Here is a 19,344-nt window from a genome sequence, read left to right as displayed (position 1 = left end):
GAGAGAGAGAAGCATTGATTTGTTGTTCCACTTATTTATGCATTTGTTGGTTGATTCTTGTGTGTGTTCTGACTATGGATCTGATCCACAACCTTAGTGTTTTGGAATGATGCTCTAACGGTTAGAGTCTAACCAATTGAGCTACCTAGCCAAGGCATCCCTTCTGATTTTTAACTGTCACACATGGGTACTAGCCCATTGTGCCTCTCCACCCCCCTACCAGTCTTAATGTGGCTTCTTTGTGTCCTAGTTATAGGACTTCAGTTTAGCCAGATTTCAGGAGGCTCTGAAAGATGATTGTTCTGTTGTTTAGTTGTGATTTTGATGTGGTCGTGGAGGTTTGGAGTACCATGTCTACCTGCACCGCCATCTGGACGGGGCACTCCTCCATTGCATCTTAATCTCTGGAAGCTAGATACGATTTAACGGCGTTTTACGTGCTCCGCTTGACAAGGAGATGGGAAAGTGTTATAATCTGGGAGATCTAGTCTCCAGGGCCATCATTGTTTAGAAGAAAGAGGTTGAATGGCTTTTGAAAAAAAAAATTTATTGTTTAAAGTATTACATATGTCTCTTATTTCCCTCAGCCGTTCCTACCCCTCAACGTATGCCCCCCCCCCAACCCCCCCAGTGTCTGTGTCCATTGGTTAGGCTTATATGCATGCATACAAGTCCTTTGGTTGATCTCTCCCCCTTACCCCCGCCCTCCCCTACCTTCCCTCTGAGGTTTAATGGTCTGATTGATGCTTCTGTGTCTCTGGATCTGTTTTTGTTTATCAGTTTTTGTTGTTCATATATTCCACAAATGAGTGAGATCATGTGATACTTATCTTTCTCTGACTGGCTTATTTCACTTAGCATAATGCGCTTCAGGTCCATCCATGCTGCTGCAAATGGTAAGAATTCCTTCTTTTTTACAGCAGTGTAGTATTCCATTGTGTAGATGTACCACAGTTTTCTATTCACTCATCTGCTGATGGGCACTTAGGCTGTTTCCAGATCTCAGCTATGGTGAATTGTGCTGCTATGAACAGAGGGGTGCATATATCCTTTCTGATTGGTGTTTCTGAGGTTGGATGGCTCTTGCTTATGCTCTCTCGTGGAATGCTATGCTCATCAGAGGAAGCAATGTTAGAAGGGAATGTGTGTGATCAGTGGCTGTTCAGGCCCAGTTCTTAGGAAGATTTCGTTATGTGCAGCATGGGTCTCTCCTGCAGCCTGCCTCCTCAGGGTGCCCAGGGCCATGGTGTTTGCCACAGAACCAAACATGGATTTAATCGGGGTTCTTTCTGTTGCTGTTTTTTGTAGATATTTTTGTAGATATTTTGCAGTCGTCTTTAATTTCTAGGAAAGTCTAAATCCTCTGGAATCCAGAACTGTTGTCTTGTTACTAAGTCTTTCTGGAACCCAGTGTTTAAAGGGGGTGATGGGCCGAAACCGGTTTGGCTCAGTGGATAGAGCGTCGGCCTGCGGACTGAAAGGTCCCAGGTTCGATTCCGGTCAGGGGCATGTGCCTGGGTTGCGGGCATGTCCCCGGTGGGAGATTTGCAGGAGGCAGCTGATCGATGTTTCTCTCTCATCGATGTTTCTAACTCTCTATCTCTCTCCCTTCCTCTCTGTAAAAAATCAATAAAATATATATATAAAAAAAAAGGTAGTAAAGTGGGTGATGGGATCTAGAGGAGAGCGGGGAAGGCCTTGCTTCAGCACCTCTTGCAGCCATGCGTTCCCAGCGCTGTCTCGCTTTGGCTTTCCTTAACAGTTTTCAGGGCTCTTATATCTGGCATTGGGAGTTCTGAGTTAGGAGAGAGAGGGAGGGGGTTCTTCAGCTCTGTGAGGCTTTTGAATGTGGCTAACCCGTCTGGTTTATGTGAGCAAGAGGCACTTAATATTTTAAGCATGTTTCAATAAGTCAACTGGTAATGTTTAAAGTGAAAAGAAAGTTCTTGGGTGGAAATACCGTCTTTTTGGACTGCCTACTCTTTTCTTATTTAATTAACGACCATAGGGAACGAGTTACTGGTTTGCCATTTTGGAAAGTAGAGCACTTGCAAACTTTAACCGTTGGCAGCGTCAGTTACGTTACTGCTGGGCAGCGCGGCAATACTCTGCCTTGGAGCACATTGCAATTAGGATCAGAGTTTCTTACATTTAGTGAAAGTGAACTGTAGAAAGTGTGCTCACTGCGGTTGCTGGTAATAAACGTAGCAGTATGGATCTCTGATATTCCCTTTGTAGATTACAGTTTTTTTCTTCAAATTCTCACCTAGGGATGGGTTTTCATTGACTTTAGAGAGAGAGGGAGAGAGAGGAACATTGATGTGAGAGAGAAAACATCCACCAGTCGTCTCCCACATGTGCCCAACCGGGGATCAAACCCGCGACTTTTTGGTGTACGGGACCCCACTCCAACCCGCTGAGCCAGATTAGTCGTCTTTTATTGCCTCGCCTGTTGGCTGTCATGAATATAGTTGATAGGACTGTCTCCCCTGGCAGCACTTGGAGCATGAAATTCATGCACTTAGCACTGCAGTCCCCTGGTAAGTGTTGGGAAGTCCGCAGATGTCTTCGAAATGCACACATTAGCAGGCTGTTCCATGAGGATAGGATAATGCGGGAGAAGCATGAACAAAAGCAGAAATGTAAGGGTCTGAAAATGGGCATCACCTTACTTTAACAGCTGAAAGAATAGCAAATTTTGTACTGCAGCTGGTTTATTTGATTCTTTTAAATATTTATAGTTTTAAATTATAACTATTATGGTAGGAAGTCCATTGTACCTGATCTTAGGCAAGTCATTTGGTCCCTCAAAACTTCAGTAATTAGGACTACATAAATTACGTAACTTACCTAATTCATTTTATTTACTCGGGACAGCACTCCAATAATGAAATTAAGATATGGAAGTAGTGAGTGACGTGACTAATATCACTGAACCTGCATGTGCTAGAGCTGAGACCGCAGACAGGTCTTCACTCTCAGGGTGTCACGTGCAGTAGATGGCAGACGGGACTGCCCCCGGAAAATTCTAACATATTGCCGTTGTTGTTTTGTGTGTGTGTGTTTTTACTGCATCTGAGGCAATTTATCATGGCCTATTTTATTTGTCTGCTTTTTTCTCAAAGTACCTGTTAGGATTACTATTTTAAATGTGTTTTTTTAAAATATATTTTTATTGCCCTAACCGGTTTGGCTCAGTGAATGGAGCGTCGGCCTGCGGACTGAAGGGTCCCAGGTTAGATTCCTGTCAAGGGCATGTGTCTTGGTTGCGGGCACATCCCCAGTGGGAGGTGTGCAGGGGGCAGCTGGTCAATGTTTCTCTCTCATCAATGTTTCTAGTTCTCCATCCCTCTCCCTCTCTGTAAAAAATCAATAAAATATATATTTTTTTTAAAAAAATATTTTTATTAATTTCAGGGAGGAAGGAAGAGGGAGAGAGAGTTAGAAACATCACTGATAAGAGAAAATCATTGATTGTCTGCCTCCTGAACGCTCCCCACTGGGGATTGAGCCCACAACCTGGGCACACGCCCTCGACTGGAATCGAACCTGGGACCCTTGAGTCTGCAGGTCGATGCTCTATACCAGGGGTGGGCAAACTTTTTGACTCGAGGGCCACAATGGGTTCTTAAACTGGACTGGAGGGCCGGAACAAAAGCATGGATGGAGTGTTTGTGTGAACTAATATAAATTCAAAGTAAACATCATTACATAAAAGGGTACGGTCTTTTTTTTTTTTCTTTTTTTTTTTTTTAGTTTTAGGACTTAAATCTCTTTTTTAAAAGTACTTTTTTAGCCCTAGCCGGTTTGGCTCACTGGATGGAGCGTCGGCCTGGGGACTGAAGAGTCCCTGGTTCGATTCCGGTCAAGGGCATGTACCTTGGTTGCAGGCACACCCCCACTAGGGAGTGTGCAGGAGGCGGCTGATCCATGCTTCTCTCTAATCGATGTTTCTAACTCTCTATCCCTCTCCCTTCCTCTCTGTAAAAAATCAATAAAATATATTTAAAGAAATAAATAAAAGTACTTTTTAAAAAATATATTTTTATTGATTTTTTTTTAGAGGGAGAGGAGAGAGAAACATGGATGTGAGAGATGGAAACTTGGATTGACTGCCTCCTGCATACCCAACACCCAGAATAAAGCCTGTCACCCTGGCGTGTGCCCTGACAAGGAATCGAACCGGCAACCTTCACGGCATGAGATGATGTCCAGCCAACTGAGCCACACTGGGCGGAGGCCCAGAAGTACTTTTAAAAATTAACAAGATGGGACTTCCACAATTGTGAAAATATTTTTGGATTATTTCATTTTTTTTGAGTTTGGACTTTTTTTTTTATAATGTTGTATCTGACAAGGGTAACTCTTAAAATCATTCAAGAAATGCATTTGGGGTGAAGCCCCATTTGTCCTAGATTGCCCTAACTTGTTTTAGGATGAAGACAGAGGGTTTTTTCTTATTCACAAATGATGTTCAAATAGAGTTTACTTTAAATTTTATTTAATGATTAAAGAAGAGATTGTGTAAAAAGTACTTTAGCATGCCTTAAATTTAGGTTTAATTCTTAGAATTATAATACAGTGGGGCCTTGACTTACGAGTTTAATTCGTTCTGTGACGGAGCTCGTAACTCAAATTGCTCGTATGTCAAATCAACAGTGAATGAGTGAGACACGCGATGCTGGGCTGATGTTGTGGCGTTCACTGTGACGTTCGCTGCACCAACTAGCGGTGGGGTATCTGAAGCTGGCTCGTAACCCAAATTTTAGCTCGCAACTCAAAGCAAAAAATCGGCCGAGAGATGGCTCGTATCTCGAAAAACTCGTTAGTCGGGACACTCTTAAGTCAAGGCCCCACTGTACTGTACAAAGAAATATCTTTGAAGAGGATAATTATCGTTTTTCCTTAAATACTTCAAGAATTTTAACAGTCTAAGAGCAAGAACCTTTTTAGATTCTAATGCGAATGATCTCTGTTGCATTTTATCTCAAGTCTTGACCCCAAACATTTGCTCTTTAAAAGCATTTAAATTTAAGAACTGAACCTGCTAATTTGCCCAGAAGGTTGTGTGTATCTTTTCATCTGTTCCTGGTTAATCAGGGTGAACAGGCTGCACCCGCCTCGGGCTTTACGCTCCCAGGCAGCAGCTTCAGGACGTGCACCGGGTCCGCACCCCGCGGTCTTCACTCCCGAGAGGAAAGTTTGGGGCTTTCATTGTTGGAACTTAGTTTGGGGCTTATCGGTAGACATTGGAGGTTCAAGAATATCTGCCTTTCCTTCCTTATTTTGTTCTTGTTTTGTGTGGATTTTGTTTCTGGAATTTGAAATTCTTTCTCATCTCTCTCTAGAAGGAACTCTTACTCTCGGACTCAGTGAATTTCTATTCATCAGTTTGTCTAAATAGACCATCCTTTGTGAGAACTTGTTCAAAATAGGTTCATTCCTTGGTATTTATTTGTTAAAGGGCAGGTTAAAACTGAGAAGTAAGGAGAAGTTTTTGCCCGAAGTAGAACTGAAAGTAAGGTGCTTTCCTGCCTTCTTTTTGAATGAATTTCACCGCCCTGTGGTCAGTTCATGATCGCTCTCATAGATGCTGCTGCCCACCATTACGTCTCTCATCACAGGACATTTTAAAATGATGCTACAAAATGCATGTTGAGAATCATTGGATCTCAAATGAACAGAAATCACATCTAGATGTCTGTTCCTGAGTTAAGGAACTGACGATCATGGCCACTTCAGTCTCTATTAATATTGAGTAAACCAGAGATTATGATATTGTTTATGTTACTCTTTATATGTTTGTAGATATAACTACCTGTTGAAGAGATTTGTTTTATTGACTTTGTGCTGATTTGATGACTTCAATTGCTTTGGGCTGCATCTCTAGATTGAAATGTAGGATTGTCTCTTGGGTCCTGGGCATCAGAGATGCTATGTCCATGCATTGCTCAGTGACACGCAGCTCCCATTGGTCTGTGATGAAGCTGTAATGCCTGGGTCCATTCATTTCAACAACAGTTATTTTAAATATCCATGTGAATGATGATGATTAATATATAAAAGCTAATTTTCAAAATTATTTTTGTCTCCTCTGGGCATTTCTTTAGGGTTTGTTCATGTTCATGCTTTGGTTTCTGACTTTAAAATGATTTTCCTTTGTTGTAGGATGAGCAGTTCTTAGGTTTTGGCTCAGATGAAGAAGTCAGAGTACGAAGTCCCACCAGGTCTCCTTCAGGTACGGCTGAGCATGCGCATGGCGCCTTTACTTTTTGTTTGTGAAGAGACTGTGGCTTCCCCTTTCCTTCTTTGCATGGAAAGGATGGTCTTAAATACGAGGGGTTTTGGGGTACACCCTTCCTTTTCCCTCACACTAAGTAACACAAGGCTTATGGAACAGACCTCTTTCTGGGACTTCTCCACCAGGCTTCTCTGTGGGAACCCATGAGGCCTGGGAGGTCGATTTCCATGGCGTGAGGGAACCTGATACAGCACCTCAGATTTATATATTTGGGATGATATGGTAGTATACAGGGTAGGTTTACAGTTGTGAGTACATGAAACAGTTTATTCTTATATTATTCTTTGGTAATATATTATTTTCCATATGAACACTGTAAACCTACTTTTGCCCCACCCTATCTATGACTTTGGGAATAACTTGGCCATTGTTTTTTACAGATGAAGTTTGGTCTATTATTGTCAAAGAACTAACAACAAAATATTAGCACTGTGTGAATGTGAATGTTTTGCCTGATTCTTGAAAGGCTGTATTAAAATAAAACAAAAATGATATGGTATATCTCCATTTATAAGCAATATTTTTGTCATTGTTTTCACCAAGAAAATATCTAGACTGTCTTCAGGTTCTAGACTTACAGTAGTTTTCTGATAGACAGTTATCAGTGGAAATAACATTTAATGCCTTGCAGAATGCCATTCTAATAGGAGAGGGCTATAGATTTTTTTTTTAATCTTCACCTGAGGATATTTTTTCCATTGATTTTTAGAGAGGGAGGGAAGGAGGAAGGAGAAGGAGAGAGAGAGAAACATCAATGTGAGAGAGACACATCATTATTGGTTGCCTCCCGCATGTGGGGAGCAAACCCACAACCGAGGTGTATGCCCTTGACCGGGAAGCGAACCCTCGACCCTTTGGTTTGCAGAGCAACATCAGGCAGGGTGGCTATCGATCTTTTGCTGGAGAAAACATTCCCTGTCTCTGCTGCTATTCTGCATTCTTGCAAGATTCTCTGACTTTATGTGGATAGACAATGGGCGGTGTTTTTGCTCGTTGACATTGACTCAGTTTGTGAGGTTTGTTAGCAGTTGGGTTACTTAAGAGTCATGTGCTATACAGTAATCTGATTCAGACACATAAGTGGACATTTTTTCCTTTCCCAGGTGGGGGTGGTATTGCTATTATAGTGGGGAATCAGCCAGTAAGAACCCAGTATCTGTGCCATTCAGACAGTGGCATTGTTCTCATTAATATGTGGTGAAATCTTAAACCTTCATATCATAAAGTGATTTTTTATTTTATTTTCAAAAATACTTTTATTGATTTTAGAAGAGGGGAGAGGCAGAGAGATAGAAACATGAATGGTGAGAAAGAATCATTGATTGGCTGCCTTCTGCATGCCCCCTGCTGGGGTTCAAGCCTGCAACCCAGGCATGTGCCCTTGAATTGAACCTGGGACCCTTTAGTCCGCAGGCCGACGCTCTGTCTGCTGAGCCAAGCCAACTAGGGGTCATAAAGTGATTTTACAGATCATGTGGTCTAGCCCTTCATTAGTAAATGACAAAGTGAGGCCCAGAAGATACATGAGCAATTATTGCAGGTGGTCTGTGAGTTCTGCGACTGTGGATGTGGGAGCTGGCGGCAGGGCAAGGCTCTGCCTTTTCTGCTTCACCAAAAGCTTCTTTTAAAAGTTGGGTAGAAGAGGCCTTCAGAATTAACCCAGGCCTGTGGTGGCCAGGTTCAGCTCCAGCAGGTGGATCAGGAGTCTGGGGAGGCCCTTCTCTGGTAGGAGCCCACTTTTTAATAGTTTCCTCGGAAGTGTTCTTGGCGGTCCGTGTGCTTGGAATGTTGTCTTGGTTGTTTAAAGCCATATGGATATTCTTCACTCTTGTTGCCATTGGTACACATATTGAGAATGGATTTGTGACTCCTGCTTCTATTAAGGGAAACCTCTCTATTTCAAAAGCACAACAGTAAGCTCTTTGTTGATGTCTGTTCTGATAGAAAGTTGGTTCCATGGTCTAAAACGTTCATCACCATGGCATACATCTCTTTGGGTGCCTATTAGGAGAGGTGTTAGTGTTAGAAGAATATTGAGTCATATAAAACATTAAAAATTCATGTGGGAAGAGAAGACATGATAGACTAGGGAACTCAAGACATTTAGAAAATACAGGTTTATACAAAGAATTTTAGGAAAAGAATTTTGTTTTCTTGAGTCTCTTGATAAATAGCAGATTGAGCTGATTTATAAATTGGCAACTTCCTTTTATTTAGAAGAAATCTGATTCAATAAATTGTTAATTTGCTCTTCAGTCAATTAAGGTTAAATTTTTTTTTTTTGTAATTTGAGACTAGTTAGTTCAAGAACCTGTATGTGGGGGGTTCATTAATGGGCACATCACCAGGTCACTTCTGTGATTAGTTTACATGCTGCTGAGTTCAGTGAGCATTCAGTTTACTATGGCAAAACCAGCCGACAATCAGCTCGAGCTTCCGGGGGCCACTTCCTGTAGAAGTTGGTGTGCCATTGATAGAAGAGCACTTTGTCCAAATCTATTAAAGCCGAAGTTCTGCATTGAAAAGATGAGTTGCTATGAACATGTTCTCAAGTATTAATCTTGATGGTGAAGATCTGGAAAAAGGTAGCACAGATTTCTTTTTAACCATTTTTTTGTATTCAGAAGATAAACCTTGCTCACCTAAAGTAGTAAAGCCAGTTTTGGATGTTATAACTTGCTCAGTTGAAAACCTTTTATTATGTTGGGTTTTTTTTAATCAAAAAAGTACTTAATGTTCTTTTAAGTGGAATGTCATTTAGCTGATTTTCTGAAGCAAGTTTTGGGGGGAAGAGACTAAGCACAATTAAAATGTGATATTGACTCATTAGGCGCAACTAGAGTTCGGTACCAGGCGGCTTGTGCTAAATTATATTCAGCGTCGTGAGCCTGAACGGCATCGCTAAACCGCTCTCCATTGTCTGATTCCACACGCAGCTAAGAGTAGCCCTCGGAAACCTCGCGGCCGGCCTCGCAGCGGCTCCGACCGGACCCCGCTCCTCCCAGACCCGCCCGCCTTCCCCCCTCTCAGTAAACCAGAGACCAGACCTGGGGATAAGATCAAGAAGAAAGACTCTAAAAGCTTAGAAAAGAAGCGAGGAAGACCTCCCACCTTCCCTGGAGTAAAAATCAAAATCACGCATGGAAAGGACATTGCCGAGTTACCGAAGGGCAGCAAAGACGACAGCCTGAAAAAGCTCAAACGGACCCCGTCCGCCACGTTTCAGCAAGCCACCAAGATCAAAAAGTTAAGAGCCGGCAAGCTCTCCCCGCTCAAGTCCAAGTTTAAGGCGGGGAAGCTGCAGATCGGAAGGAAGGGGGTGCAGATCGTCCGGCGGCGCGGGAGGCCGCCCTCCGCCGAGAGGGTCAAGGCCCCGGCCGGCCTCCTCCTCAACTCGCACCTGGACAAGCCCCAGAAGGTGCGCAGGGACGCGGACGCGGCCCCGGCCCTGGCCAAGGAAGACAAGGCGGTGGTCAGACAGAGCCCGCGGCGGGTGAAGCCCGTCAGGATCATCCCTTCCTCCAAAAGGACGGACGCCACCATCGCCAAGCAGCTCCTGCAGCGGGCGAAGAAGGGGGCGCAGAAGAAGATCGAGAAGGAGGCGGCCCAGCTGCAGGGCCGGAAGGTGAAGACGCAGGTCAAGAACATCCGGCAGTTCATCATGCCCGTGGTCAGCGCCATCTCCTCGCGGATCATCAAAACCCCCCGCCGCTTCATCGAGGACGAGGACTACGACCCGCCCATCAAGATCGCGCGCCTGGAGCCCGCGCCCAGCAGCCGCTTCGGCGCCGCCTCCTGCGGGTCCTCCGAGAAGTCGAGCGCCGCCTCGCAGCACTCCTCGCAGCTGTCCTCCGACTCGTCGCGCTCCAGCAGCCCCAGCGTGGACACCTCCACCGACTCCCAGGCCTCCGAGGAGATCCAGGGGCTCCCCGAGGAGCAGAGCGACGCCCCCGAAGCGCACGCCCCGCTGCCCGTTGCCCAGTCCCCGGAAAGCGACCGGAACGACCGGAGAGGCAGGAGGTACTCGGTGTCCGAGAGGAGTTTTGGGTCAAGCTCAAGGACGGCGACAACGAAGAAGCTGCCCAGCGCGCCCCCGCCGCCGGCCTCCGCCTCGCCGCCCCCGCCGCTGCTGTCGCCGCCGCCGCCCCTGCAGCCGGCCGCCGGCCTCTCGGACCCCACGCCCTGGCTGCTGCCCCCCACCATCCCGCTGGCGTCGCCCTTCCTGCCCGCGCCCGCCGCGCCCATGCCGGGCAAGCGCAAGTCCATCCTGCGGGAGCCCACGTTCCGCTGGACGTCGCTGAAGCACTCGCGCGCCGAGCCGCAGTTCTTCTCCTCCGCCAAGTACGCCAAGGAGGGGCTCATCCGCAAGCCGGTCTTCGACAACTTCCGGCCGCCGCCGCTCACGCCCGAGGACGTGGGCTTCGCCTCGGGCTTCGCGGCGCCGGGCGCGGCCGCGCGGCTCTTCTCGCCGCTGCACGCGGGGCCCCGGTTCGACGTGCACAAGAGGAGCCCGCTGCTGCGGGCGCCGCGCTTCACGCCCAGCGAGGCGCACTCCCGCATCTTCGAGTCCGTCACCCTGCCCGGCGGCCGGGCCCCCGCGGCCGCGCCCGGCGCGTCCAGCCGCAAGAGGAAGAGGAGGGTGTTCAGCCCGCTGCGCGCCGAGCCCCGGTCGCCCTCGCACTCCATGAGGACGCGCAGCGGCCGGCTGAGCACCGCAGAGCTGTCGCCGCTCACGCCGCCGCCCTCCGTGGCCTCCTCCCTGAGCCTCTCCGTGAGCCCTCACGCCGCCAGTGCCTTAAACCCCGCCTTCACCTTCCCCGCGCACCCGCTGGCCCCCGGGGAGGCCGCCGAGAAGACCCCGAGGCCGCGGAAGCCGCCCGGCGCCCCCGCGGAGCCCTTCGCCGCCGGCAGCCCGACGCCGCTCTTCCCCTGGTTCACCCCCGGCGCGCAGCCCGACCGGGGCCGGACCAGGGACCGGGCCCCCGAGGAGCCGGCCCGGGAGCGGGACGCCGACAAGAGCGCGGAGAAGGACAAGAGCCGAGAGCGGGACCGCGAGCGGGAGAAGGAGAACAAGCGGGAGTCCCGCAAAGAGAAGCGGAAGAAGGGGTCCGAGCCCCAGGGCAGCTCCGCCTTGTACCCCGCGGGCAGGGTTTCCAAAGAGAAGGTGGGCGCGGAGGAGGGGGCCGCGCCGTCGTCTGCCAAGAAGGTCACGGGGCGGAAGAAGTCTTCGTCCCTCGATTCTGGGCCCGAGGTGGCCGCCGTGACCCTTGGGGACACAACCGCTGTCAAAACCAAAATACTGATCAAGAAAGGGCGCGGGAGCCTGGACAAGGCCGCCCTGGACCTCGGCCCCGCCGCCGCGCTGGACAAGGAGAAGGCGCCCTGCCCGCCCGCGCCCGCGCCCGGCGTGAAGCATGCGGCGTCCTCCATCGGCTCCATGCTGGCGCAGGCGGACAAGCTCCCCATGACCGACAAGAGGGTCGCCAGCCTCCTCAAAAAGGCCAAGGCCCAGCTCTGCAAGATCGAGAAGAGCAAGAGTCTTAAACAAACCGACCAGCCCAGAGCACAGGTACTCTTTTCCGTGTTGCCTGGTGACCTCCGTCGTGTCCAGCCCTGCTAGGAGCGAGCTTCAGGCTGAGGGGCCCGGTCTGTCCAGTCGCGGGAGCCAGGGAAGGGCAGGGGAAGGGGTGACATCTGCAGTGACCCCGTAAGGACAGGCGGGGTTCTGATAGGTAGACAGCGGTGGGGAGGGCGTTGCAAGGAGAGGAGCAGGGGAGGTAGGGACACACTTGAGGGGCGGTGGGTAGCGAGGCTGTACAGGCAGGAGAGCGGTGAGCCGAGGCCCGCAGGTAGGTTGGGGCCACGGGACAGAGAATGCGAGTTTGTACTTAATGGATTTGGTGGATTAGAACCTGTGGCAGTTTCAAAGGTGCTTTTCTGTAGTCCAGTTGTTTCACTGTTGTTTACGGTAGAAAACAGGATGGGGAGGAGTCTCATTCTCTAAGGCAGTGGTTCTCAACCTTCCTAACGCCGCGACCCTTTAATACAGTTCCTCATGTTGTGGTGACAATTTCATTGTTACAAATTGAACATAATTAAAGCATAGTGATTAATCACAAAAACAATATGTAATTATATATGTATTTTCCGATAGTCTTAGGTGACCCCTGTGAAAGGGTCGTTCGACCCCCCCCCCACACACACACACACACACAAAGGGGTCGCGACCCACAGGTTGAGAACCGCTGCTCTAAGGGGTGGGGTGTTTAGAGCAATAAATAAATACATGAATAGAGGGTGTGTGCAGAATACACCTGAGAAGCCTTTGGCCTTAGGCTGTGGGACAGAAAAGCTGTCGAATTGAGTTCACTAAAATGAAGACAAACATATTTTTACAAAGAACAGCATTGTGGGGTTTTTTTTTCTTTTTACACAGTAAACTAGGCACTGGTCTTTTCTGAGAAAGCATACCGATCTTTAGGTTCTTTTTAAAAAATTGTCATGTAGTAGATGCATATTTATGCCAACATCTCAAGTTAGGTTGCAGTGAACACAGACCTAGGTTTTTAATGTTACTCAACCTGGGGCATATTCTACGAATTCTGCCAGTTGATAGTTCAAGCAGGGACTTCCTTTGACACCATTGTGGGTGTTTTTTGGTTAGCCTCTGAGTGGCTCTTTAAGATGGGAGACCTTTCCATGTGGAGTCTTTTATACTTCATTCATAGGTTATTCCTCCTACTTCCCTATTGATCAGGGAAATACAGGAAATTGTGGTTAGGCTGAACTTCTTGATAATATATGGGCAACTTGAATTTTGAGGGGAATATTCAAGAAGTAGTATAATTGGGAATAGGAACTTAGTTGATTTCTGTCTTTTTCCTGCCAATGTTAGGATGCAGAGGTAGTTGATTCCTGCAAATTGATATGGCTTATCAGCTGGAAATAACTAGAGTGAGTCCAGAGTATAATAAGTTAGCCCAAAATACCCTGGCTTCATTTAGTTATATTGTCAACATGTGTGGTTGTTTTGCCTCACCTACTATTTAGGGTCAAGAAAGTGATTCATCAGAGACGTCTGTGCGAGGACCCCGCATTAAACACGTCTGCAGAAGAGCTGCCGTTGCCCTTGGCCGGAAACGCGCTGTGTTTCCTGACGACATGCCCACCCTGAGTGCCTTACCGTGGGAAGAACGAGAAAAGATCTTGTCTTCCATGGGGAATGATGGTAGGTCCAGATGTCAGCCTTGAAGTCCTAGCACCCAGGTGATCTGCTGCTGATCATTCTTGGGGTGCCTTGTAGGCTGGCAATAGCATCATGTATTCGTCTGGATCCTCTAAAAACAGATGGCAAGGGGTGGGGTTCAATGAACAAGGATTCTATGAGGAACTGCCTGTGAGGCACAATGGGGAGGGAGCCAGGGAAGGCTGGGGGAGCTGTCAGTCAATGAAGGAGGGAGGGAATCTTAGGGCACAACCTTCCTAGACGGCCATGCAGTGTAAAAAGGTTTGGCAAGACAGTCCTTGAGCAAAAGCTCACCACTAGAGGAATGTGTCTCAGGAACAGGTCTGTCTGAGCATTCCTGCCATGCTCACTGCCTGGGAGGCCTCCCGTGGTGAAGGACTCGGTGCCATGGCTTTCAGGGCTCAGCAGCTGGGGCCCGGGGTCAGTCATGTGTTTGGGAGTTAGTGAGGCTCATTCTCATGGTCCCCTATAGCTCCTAGATGATGGGTAACTGCTCATTAAAACGTAGAGGTGTAGGCAGTCCTCTGAAGCAGTCAGTTCATTTTCTTGAACTTCGGATTAGACTATGTTTTGTTTTCAGTATTTGGATTTCTGCTTTCTTTAAGCTACAAGTTTATAGGCATTTAATAACATTTAAATCATTATTTAAACAGGCTTTGAGTTCTGCATATGACGCTTTTTAATGTATTCCATTTCACTTTTGGAGTCCCAGTGAAAACAAAGTTTGAATGTATCTAATGATAAAAATTGATTTTGAAGATCTCCACCTCTGCTCCCAAGAAGGAATCAGATCCTCCCTCAGAACTAATGATGCGTTTCTTTAACAGACAAGTCCTCAATCGCTGGCTCAGAAGATGCCGAACCTCTGGCTCCGCCCATCAAACCAATCAAACCCGTCACCAGAAACAAGGCGCCCCAGGAGCCCCCTGTGAAGAAGGGCCGGCGCTCCAGGCGGTGTGGGCAGTGTCCCGGCTGCCAGGTGCCCGAGGACTGCGGTGTCTGTACTAACTGCTTGGACAAGCCCAAGTTCGGTGGCCGCAACATAAAGAAGCAATGCTGCAAGTGAGTGGGCTCTGCTTGGAGGGTCGGCGTCCCCTCCGGGAAGGGGTTTGCGTGTGCTCGATTCATTGCAAAGATGAATCCAAAAACTGAACGTGGTTGTACTCAGTTCTTGGGTTTCAAGGTTAGGTGCACAGTTGGATTGGGCAGTGTGGCTAGGTGTGAGTTGTGCTTTATTTTTTTTAAAAAAAATACATTTTTATTGATTTCAGAGAGGAAGGAAAAGGGAGAGAGCTAGAAACATCAACGATGAGAGAGAATCATTGATCGGCTGCCTACTGCACGCCACACACTGGGGATCAAGCCCGCAACCTGGGCATGTGCTCTGACCGGAATGGAACCTGGGACCCTTCAACCCGCAGACCGACGCTCTATTCACTGAGCCACACCGGCCAGGCCGAGCTGTGCTTTAAATAAGAAGCTCTCTGGGGCAGGCTGACGAGTAGAATGCTCTGCAGCGCTGGGAGTGCTCTGAGCTGTCCAGTGCACTGTGCTGGCCATTAGCGCCATTGGCTGGGGAGCGACTGAAATGTGAATGACCGAGGAACTACATTTTTTATCAAATTTTATTTTAATTAATTCACACAGCCACGCGTGCTTCGGGCTGCCATCTCAGTGCAGCCCAAGGGGCTTTCTACTTGGAAACTGACAAATTTAGGCATATTTGTCAGGTTAACCAAAATTCCCTTTATCTTTATGGCTTTCGGGAAGTGTTCGTGCTATCTGCCCATGTCTCTGCTGTCTCTCGGGGTAGCTTCACGCCTGTGGGATTTGTGATATGGACGTTGTGATGATCTTTTCTCCCTTTCTGGGTCAGTCTGTGGGTGCACTTTCACCCTCTGGGCAGTTGGTCTAAAGTGGATCGGAAGAGTTGCACAGACAGACTTTTTGGGAATTGAGCATCTCAAAGTACGTGGAATCAGGAGTAGATTTTATCAGTAGACATTTTCTGAATGAATAACGTGGAAGTGACTTCTGTAACACCGATGGGAGCAGTGCTGCGCCCTCACTTCCGGGAGGCAGTCTCCAGGAGACAGCGGGTAGTTCTGTGCTTTGGTCTAGTCAGTCTGGCTGTAAGCAGGAGTCTTGTCTCCGCCTCATTCACGTAAAGGAGCGAGAATTCACAGATCAGCCAAAGGTAAAATCACACCGAATTTTGGGGGTGAAATGGACTGTTACATTTTATACTTCAGATTAAGTTTGAATTTCATTAAATTGAGGGGTAGAATGTGTGTGTGTGTGTGTGTGTGTGTGTGTGTGTGTGTGTGTGTGAAAAATAATAAAAGGGTAATATGCTAATTAGATCAGACAGCCTTCCGTACAAAGCCAGGGCTGTGAGGGAAGCCTGGATCCTGGGTGCCAGAGGGAAGCCGGTGCTGGCAGCCAGGGGAAGGAAGATCTACTCTTGCATGAATTTAGTGCATTGCCCTGATATAGACCTGATATAGCATTGTGGTGGCAGAGAGGACTTGCTGGATAACTTTAGTCCATTTTGTAATCAGGTTATTCTAAATGAATATTAATCTCATAAGGCAGTGGTTCTCAACCTTCTAGCCCTTTAAATATAGTTCCTCATGTTGTGACCCAACCTTAAAATTATTTTCGTTGCTACTTCATCACTGTAATGTTGCTACTGTTATGAATCGTCATGTAAATATCTGATATGCAGGATGGTCTTAGGCGACCCCTGTGAAAGGGTCATTCGACCGCCAAAGGGGTCACGACCCACAGGTTGAGAACCGCTGTCATAAGGGAACAGAACTGATTTGCGTATAAGAAATATCAACCGATGGTTTTGTACTAGCTTTTAAGAAATTTGAGTCTCATTTAAAACATAATTTGGTATTTGCTCCTTTTAGGACTTAAAGATAGGCCCCGTCACTGATTGAAGGCGTCGAAGGCTCCGGTTTCATGTGTGTGATGAGCCATCCTTTTTTCAGCTCTCAGATGGGCCCCGGATAAGATTCCCTGGTTCTTGCAGACAAATTAACACTTGTCCGAGTTGCTTCTCTTCTGAGCGCCACTCACTTTATGATCCCCTTGTTCTCCTAGGATGAGGAAGTGTCAGAATCTACAGTGGATGCCTTCCAAAGCCTATCTTCAGAAGCAAGCAAAAGGTGATCTCAAGAGCTCTTCCCCAGCATGCTTCTTGCTCTAATGCCATATAGTTGTGCACATCTAGTGTAAAGGGAAGACTGGTTTGGTTTCTTTTTAAGTACTACTATTTAAAAAAAAAAAAAAAAAATATATATATATATATATATATATATATATATATATATACATATAATTGATTTCAGAGAGGAAAGGAGAGGGAGAGAGAGACAGACATATCAGTGATGAGAGAGAATCATGGATCGGCTGCCTCCTGCACACCCCACACTGGGGATTGAACCAAGATCTTCTGGTTCATAGGTTGGTGCTCAACCACTGAGCCACACCAGTCGGGTTAAGTACTCTTTCCCAGAGAGTCGAGGTTGTTGAAGCCGGGTGATGAGTACTTGGGAGTTCATTTTACTGTCCCTTTACCTTGGAGTTTGTTTGAAATTTTCCATTAAAAAAAAAAAAAGCATTTTTAAAATTCATATAAAGATTACAGTTTCTTCCATTTCCTAGAGCAATGAAAGTATAGCTATTTTACCTGACCAGCTTAACTTTCTTGAGCCTCTTCAGTGTTAACATTAGCTGCGGGAAATTGAGAATAAGATGGTTACATTCCTATACTTCTATTTTAAATAAAATTTTTCTTGCTTATAGATAATCATGTTTTTCCCCTAGCTGTGAAAAAGAAAGAGAAAAAGTCCAAGACCACTGAAAAGAAAGAGGGCAGTAAAGAGAACAGTGTTGTGAAGAGCGTAGTGGACGCCAATCAGAAGCCCCCCCCATCAGCACGCGAGGACCCTGTCCCCAAGAAGAGCAGCAGTGAGCCTCCCCCGCGGAAGCACGGAGACGAGAAGAGCGAGGACGGGTCCGCCTCTGCTCCGGGGCCTGAGCCCAAACAAGCTACCACTCCAGCCTCCAGGAAGTCCAGCAAGCAGGCCTCCCAGCCAGCGCCAGCGCCCCCCCCACCGTCACCCAGCACAGCGCCACCCAGGAAAGACGTCCCCAAGGCAGCTCCTAGCGAGCCCAAGAAGAAGCAGCCCCCACCGCCGGACTCAGGTGAGTGAGGCCGGCAGGGAGCCGCCGAGCCAGAAGGACTAACAAAAAGCACCGATGTCTTAAACAGCATTTGGAAACCTGCAAAACCTGAAATAGATATGTGTACATCTTCAGTGTAAGAAAATTAGCTTTAACCATTGCATAGTAATAAAGAAGTAGAAGCCAAAAAACAGTTAAGTTGGAGATACTGTCTTAATTTCCTCTTCAATGCCTAGAGCAGGGGTCCTCAAACTATGGCCCGCGGGCCACAGGCGGCCCGCCGAAAACATTTATCCGGCCCGCCGGGTGTTTCTGCCGCCGCTGCCCGTCCTGCTTAGCAGCCGACTCGTCCCCGGCCCGCAGTGCGCATGTGTGGAATGCCTGAGGGACAGTGAACTGGCCCCTGTTTAAAAAGTTTGAGGACGTCTGGCCTAGAGTTTAAGTCATTTTCTTTTTTCCAATAGCCTCTTCTTCCAGGCCAATCAGTCCTAAAGTAGTCATTGCTCTAACATTAACTGTGAGTGCAGTAGCCTCTGACTGCGATTTACTTTGAATTTTTTAGGTCCAGAGCAAAGCAAGCAGAAAAAAGTGGCTCCTCGCCCAAGCATTCCTGTAAAACAAAAACCAAAAGAAAAGGTGAGAGCTGTGTTTCTTTGCCATTTCTCAGGGGTATGTTCTGTTCTTTAGGAAAAGAGCCTTATTCTTGACGTAATTCAGTGGATGAACCCGCGTTTTTGCTTCTTCGTAGGTGGCAGTGGAATTTAGGCTTTAGCTCGTACCCTTTTTTTGTCTCTTTCCCCTTGTTTTCTGTCCCTTGTGACCCTACAAGTGAATGCTATAGGTTGCTTAGTGGAATAGTGTTTTGCCATCCTTTAGCAATATTTGTCTGTAATCACCATCCTTCCCTGTGTGCACTATTTTTATGATGTGGATAGAGATCTTTAAGAATCTTCTGGTTCTTTCCATGCCATCACAATGGTACACATGTTTGTTCTGTCTGATGCTCTAAAGAGCATCCATGATGTCAAGAAGGGAGGCAAACGCTAGGTTTTTTGTTTTTATTTTTTTAAAATATTTTTTATTGATTTCGAGAGGAAGGGAGAGGGAGAGAGAGATAGAAACATCAATGATGAGAGAGAATCATCCTGCACACCCCCCACTGGGGACTGAGCCCGGAACCCAGGCATGTGCCCCTGTCCAGAATCGAACCTGGGACCCTCCGTCCGCAGGCCGACGCTCTATCCACCGAGCCAAACCCGCCAGGGCCGAATGCTAGGTTTTTATTAGGCCACGCTCCAGAGTCGTCGTCCGGTTTCTGCCTGTGATGATGAAGCATGATTCCACTGGCAAATTTGAAATCATCGATGATCACAGAGCTGGGAAAATTGCTGTGAACCTCATGGGCAAGTTGAACAAATGTGGAGTGATCAGCCCAAATTTGATGTATAACTGGGAGATCCAGAAAAATTGCAGAATAACCCGCTCCTGTCCCATAAGTTTGGTTTCATTGTGCTGACCACTTCATCTGGCATCATGGACCACAGAGAAGCAAGATGAAAACACACAGGAGAAAAAATACTGGATTCTCTTTCTGGGAATG

General features: G+C 47.3%; 1 protein-coding gene across 14 annotated transcripts in view; it reads left to right on the top strand.

The window, feature by feature from the left end:
- The window catches only part of KMT2A (lysine methyltransferase 2A), a 95,099-nt gene that overhangs the window by 25,539 nt on the left and 50,216 nt on the right, over positions 1–19,344 (top strand). For 11 of the 14 annotated variants that reach the window (XR_004970267.1, XM_036324125.1, XM_036324134.1 and 8 more), the window contains 7 exons: positions 6,169–6,238; positions 9,238–11,870; positions 13,352–13,529; positions 14,375–14,609; positions 16,659–16,723; positions 17,364–17,765; positions 18,307–18,380. Coding sequence is in view for 13 of the 14 variants with exons in the window: in XM_036324125.1 (XP_036180018.1) it covers positions 6,169–6,238; positions 9,238–11,870; positions 13,352–13,529; positions 14,375–14,609; positions 16,659–16,723; positions 17,364–17,765; positions 18,307–18,380 (3,657 nt within the window). In the remaining variant the exon portion in view is untranslated. The remainder of the gene's footprint in view (positions 1–6,168; positions 6,239–9,237; positions 11,871–13,351; positions 13,530–14,374; positions 14,610–16,658; positions 16,724–17,363; positions 17,766–18,306; positions 18,381–19,344) is intronic. The other 3 variants (XM_036324133.1, XM_036324132.1, XM_036324127.1) reach the window with 1 other exon arrangement.

This window comes from Myotis myotis, unplaced genomic scaffold (genome assembly GCF_014108235.1).
Source record: "Myotis myotis isolate mMyoMyo1 unplaced genomic scaffold, mMyoMyo1.p scaffold_m19_p_10, whole genome shotgun sequence".
Lineage (NCBI taxonomy): Eukaryota > Metazoa > Chordata > Mammalia > Chiroptera > Vespertilionidae > Myotis > Myotis myotis.
The sequence above is the reverse complement of the archived record's forward strand: the minus strand, read 5'-3'. Positions and strand labels throughout refer to the sequence as shown.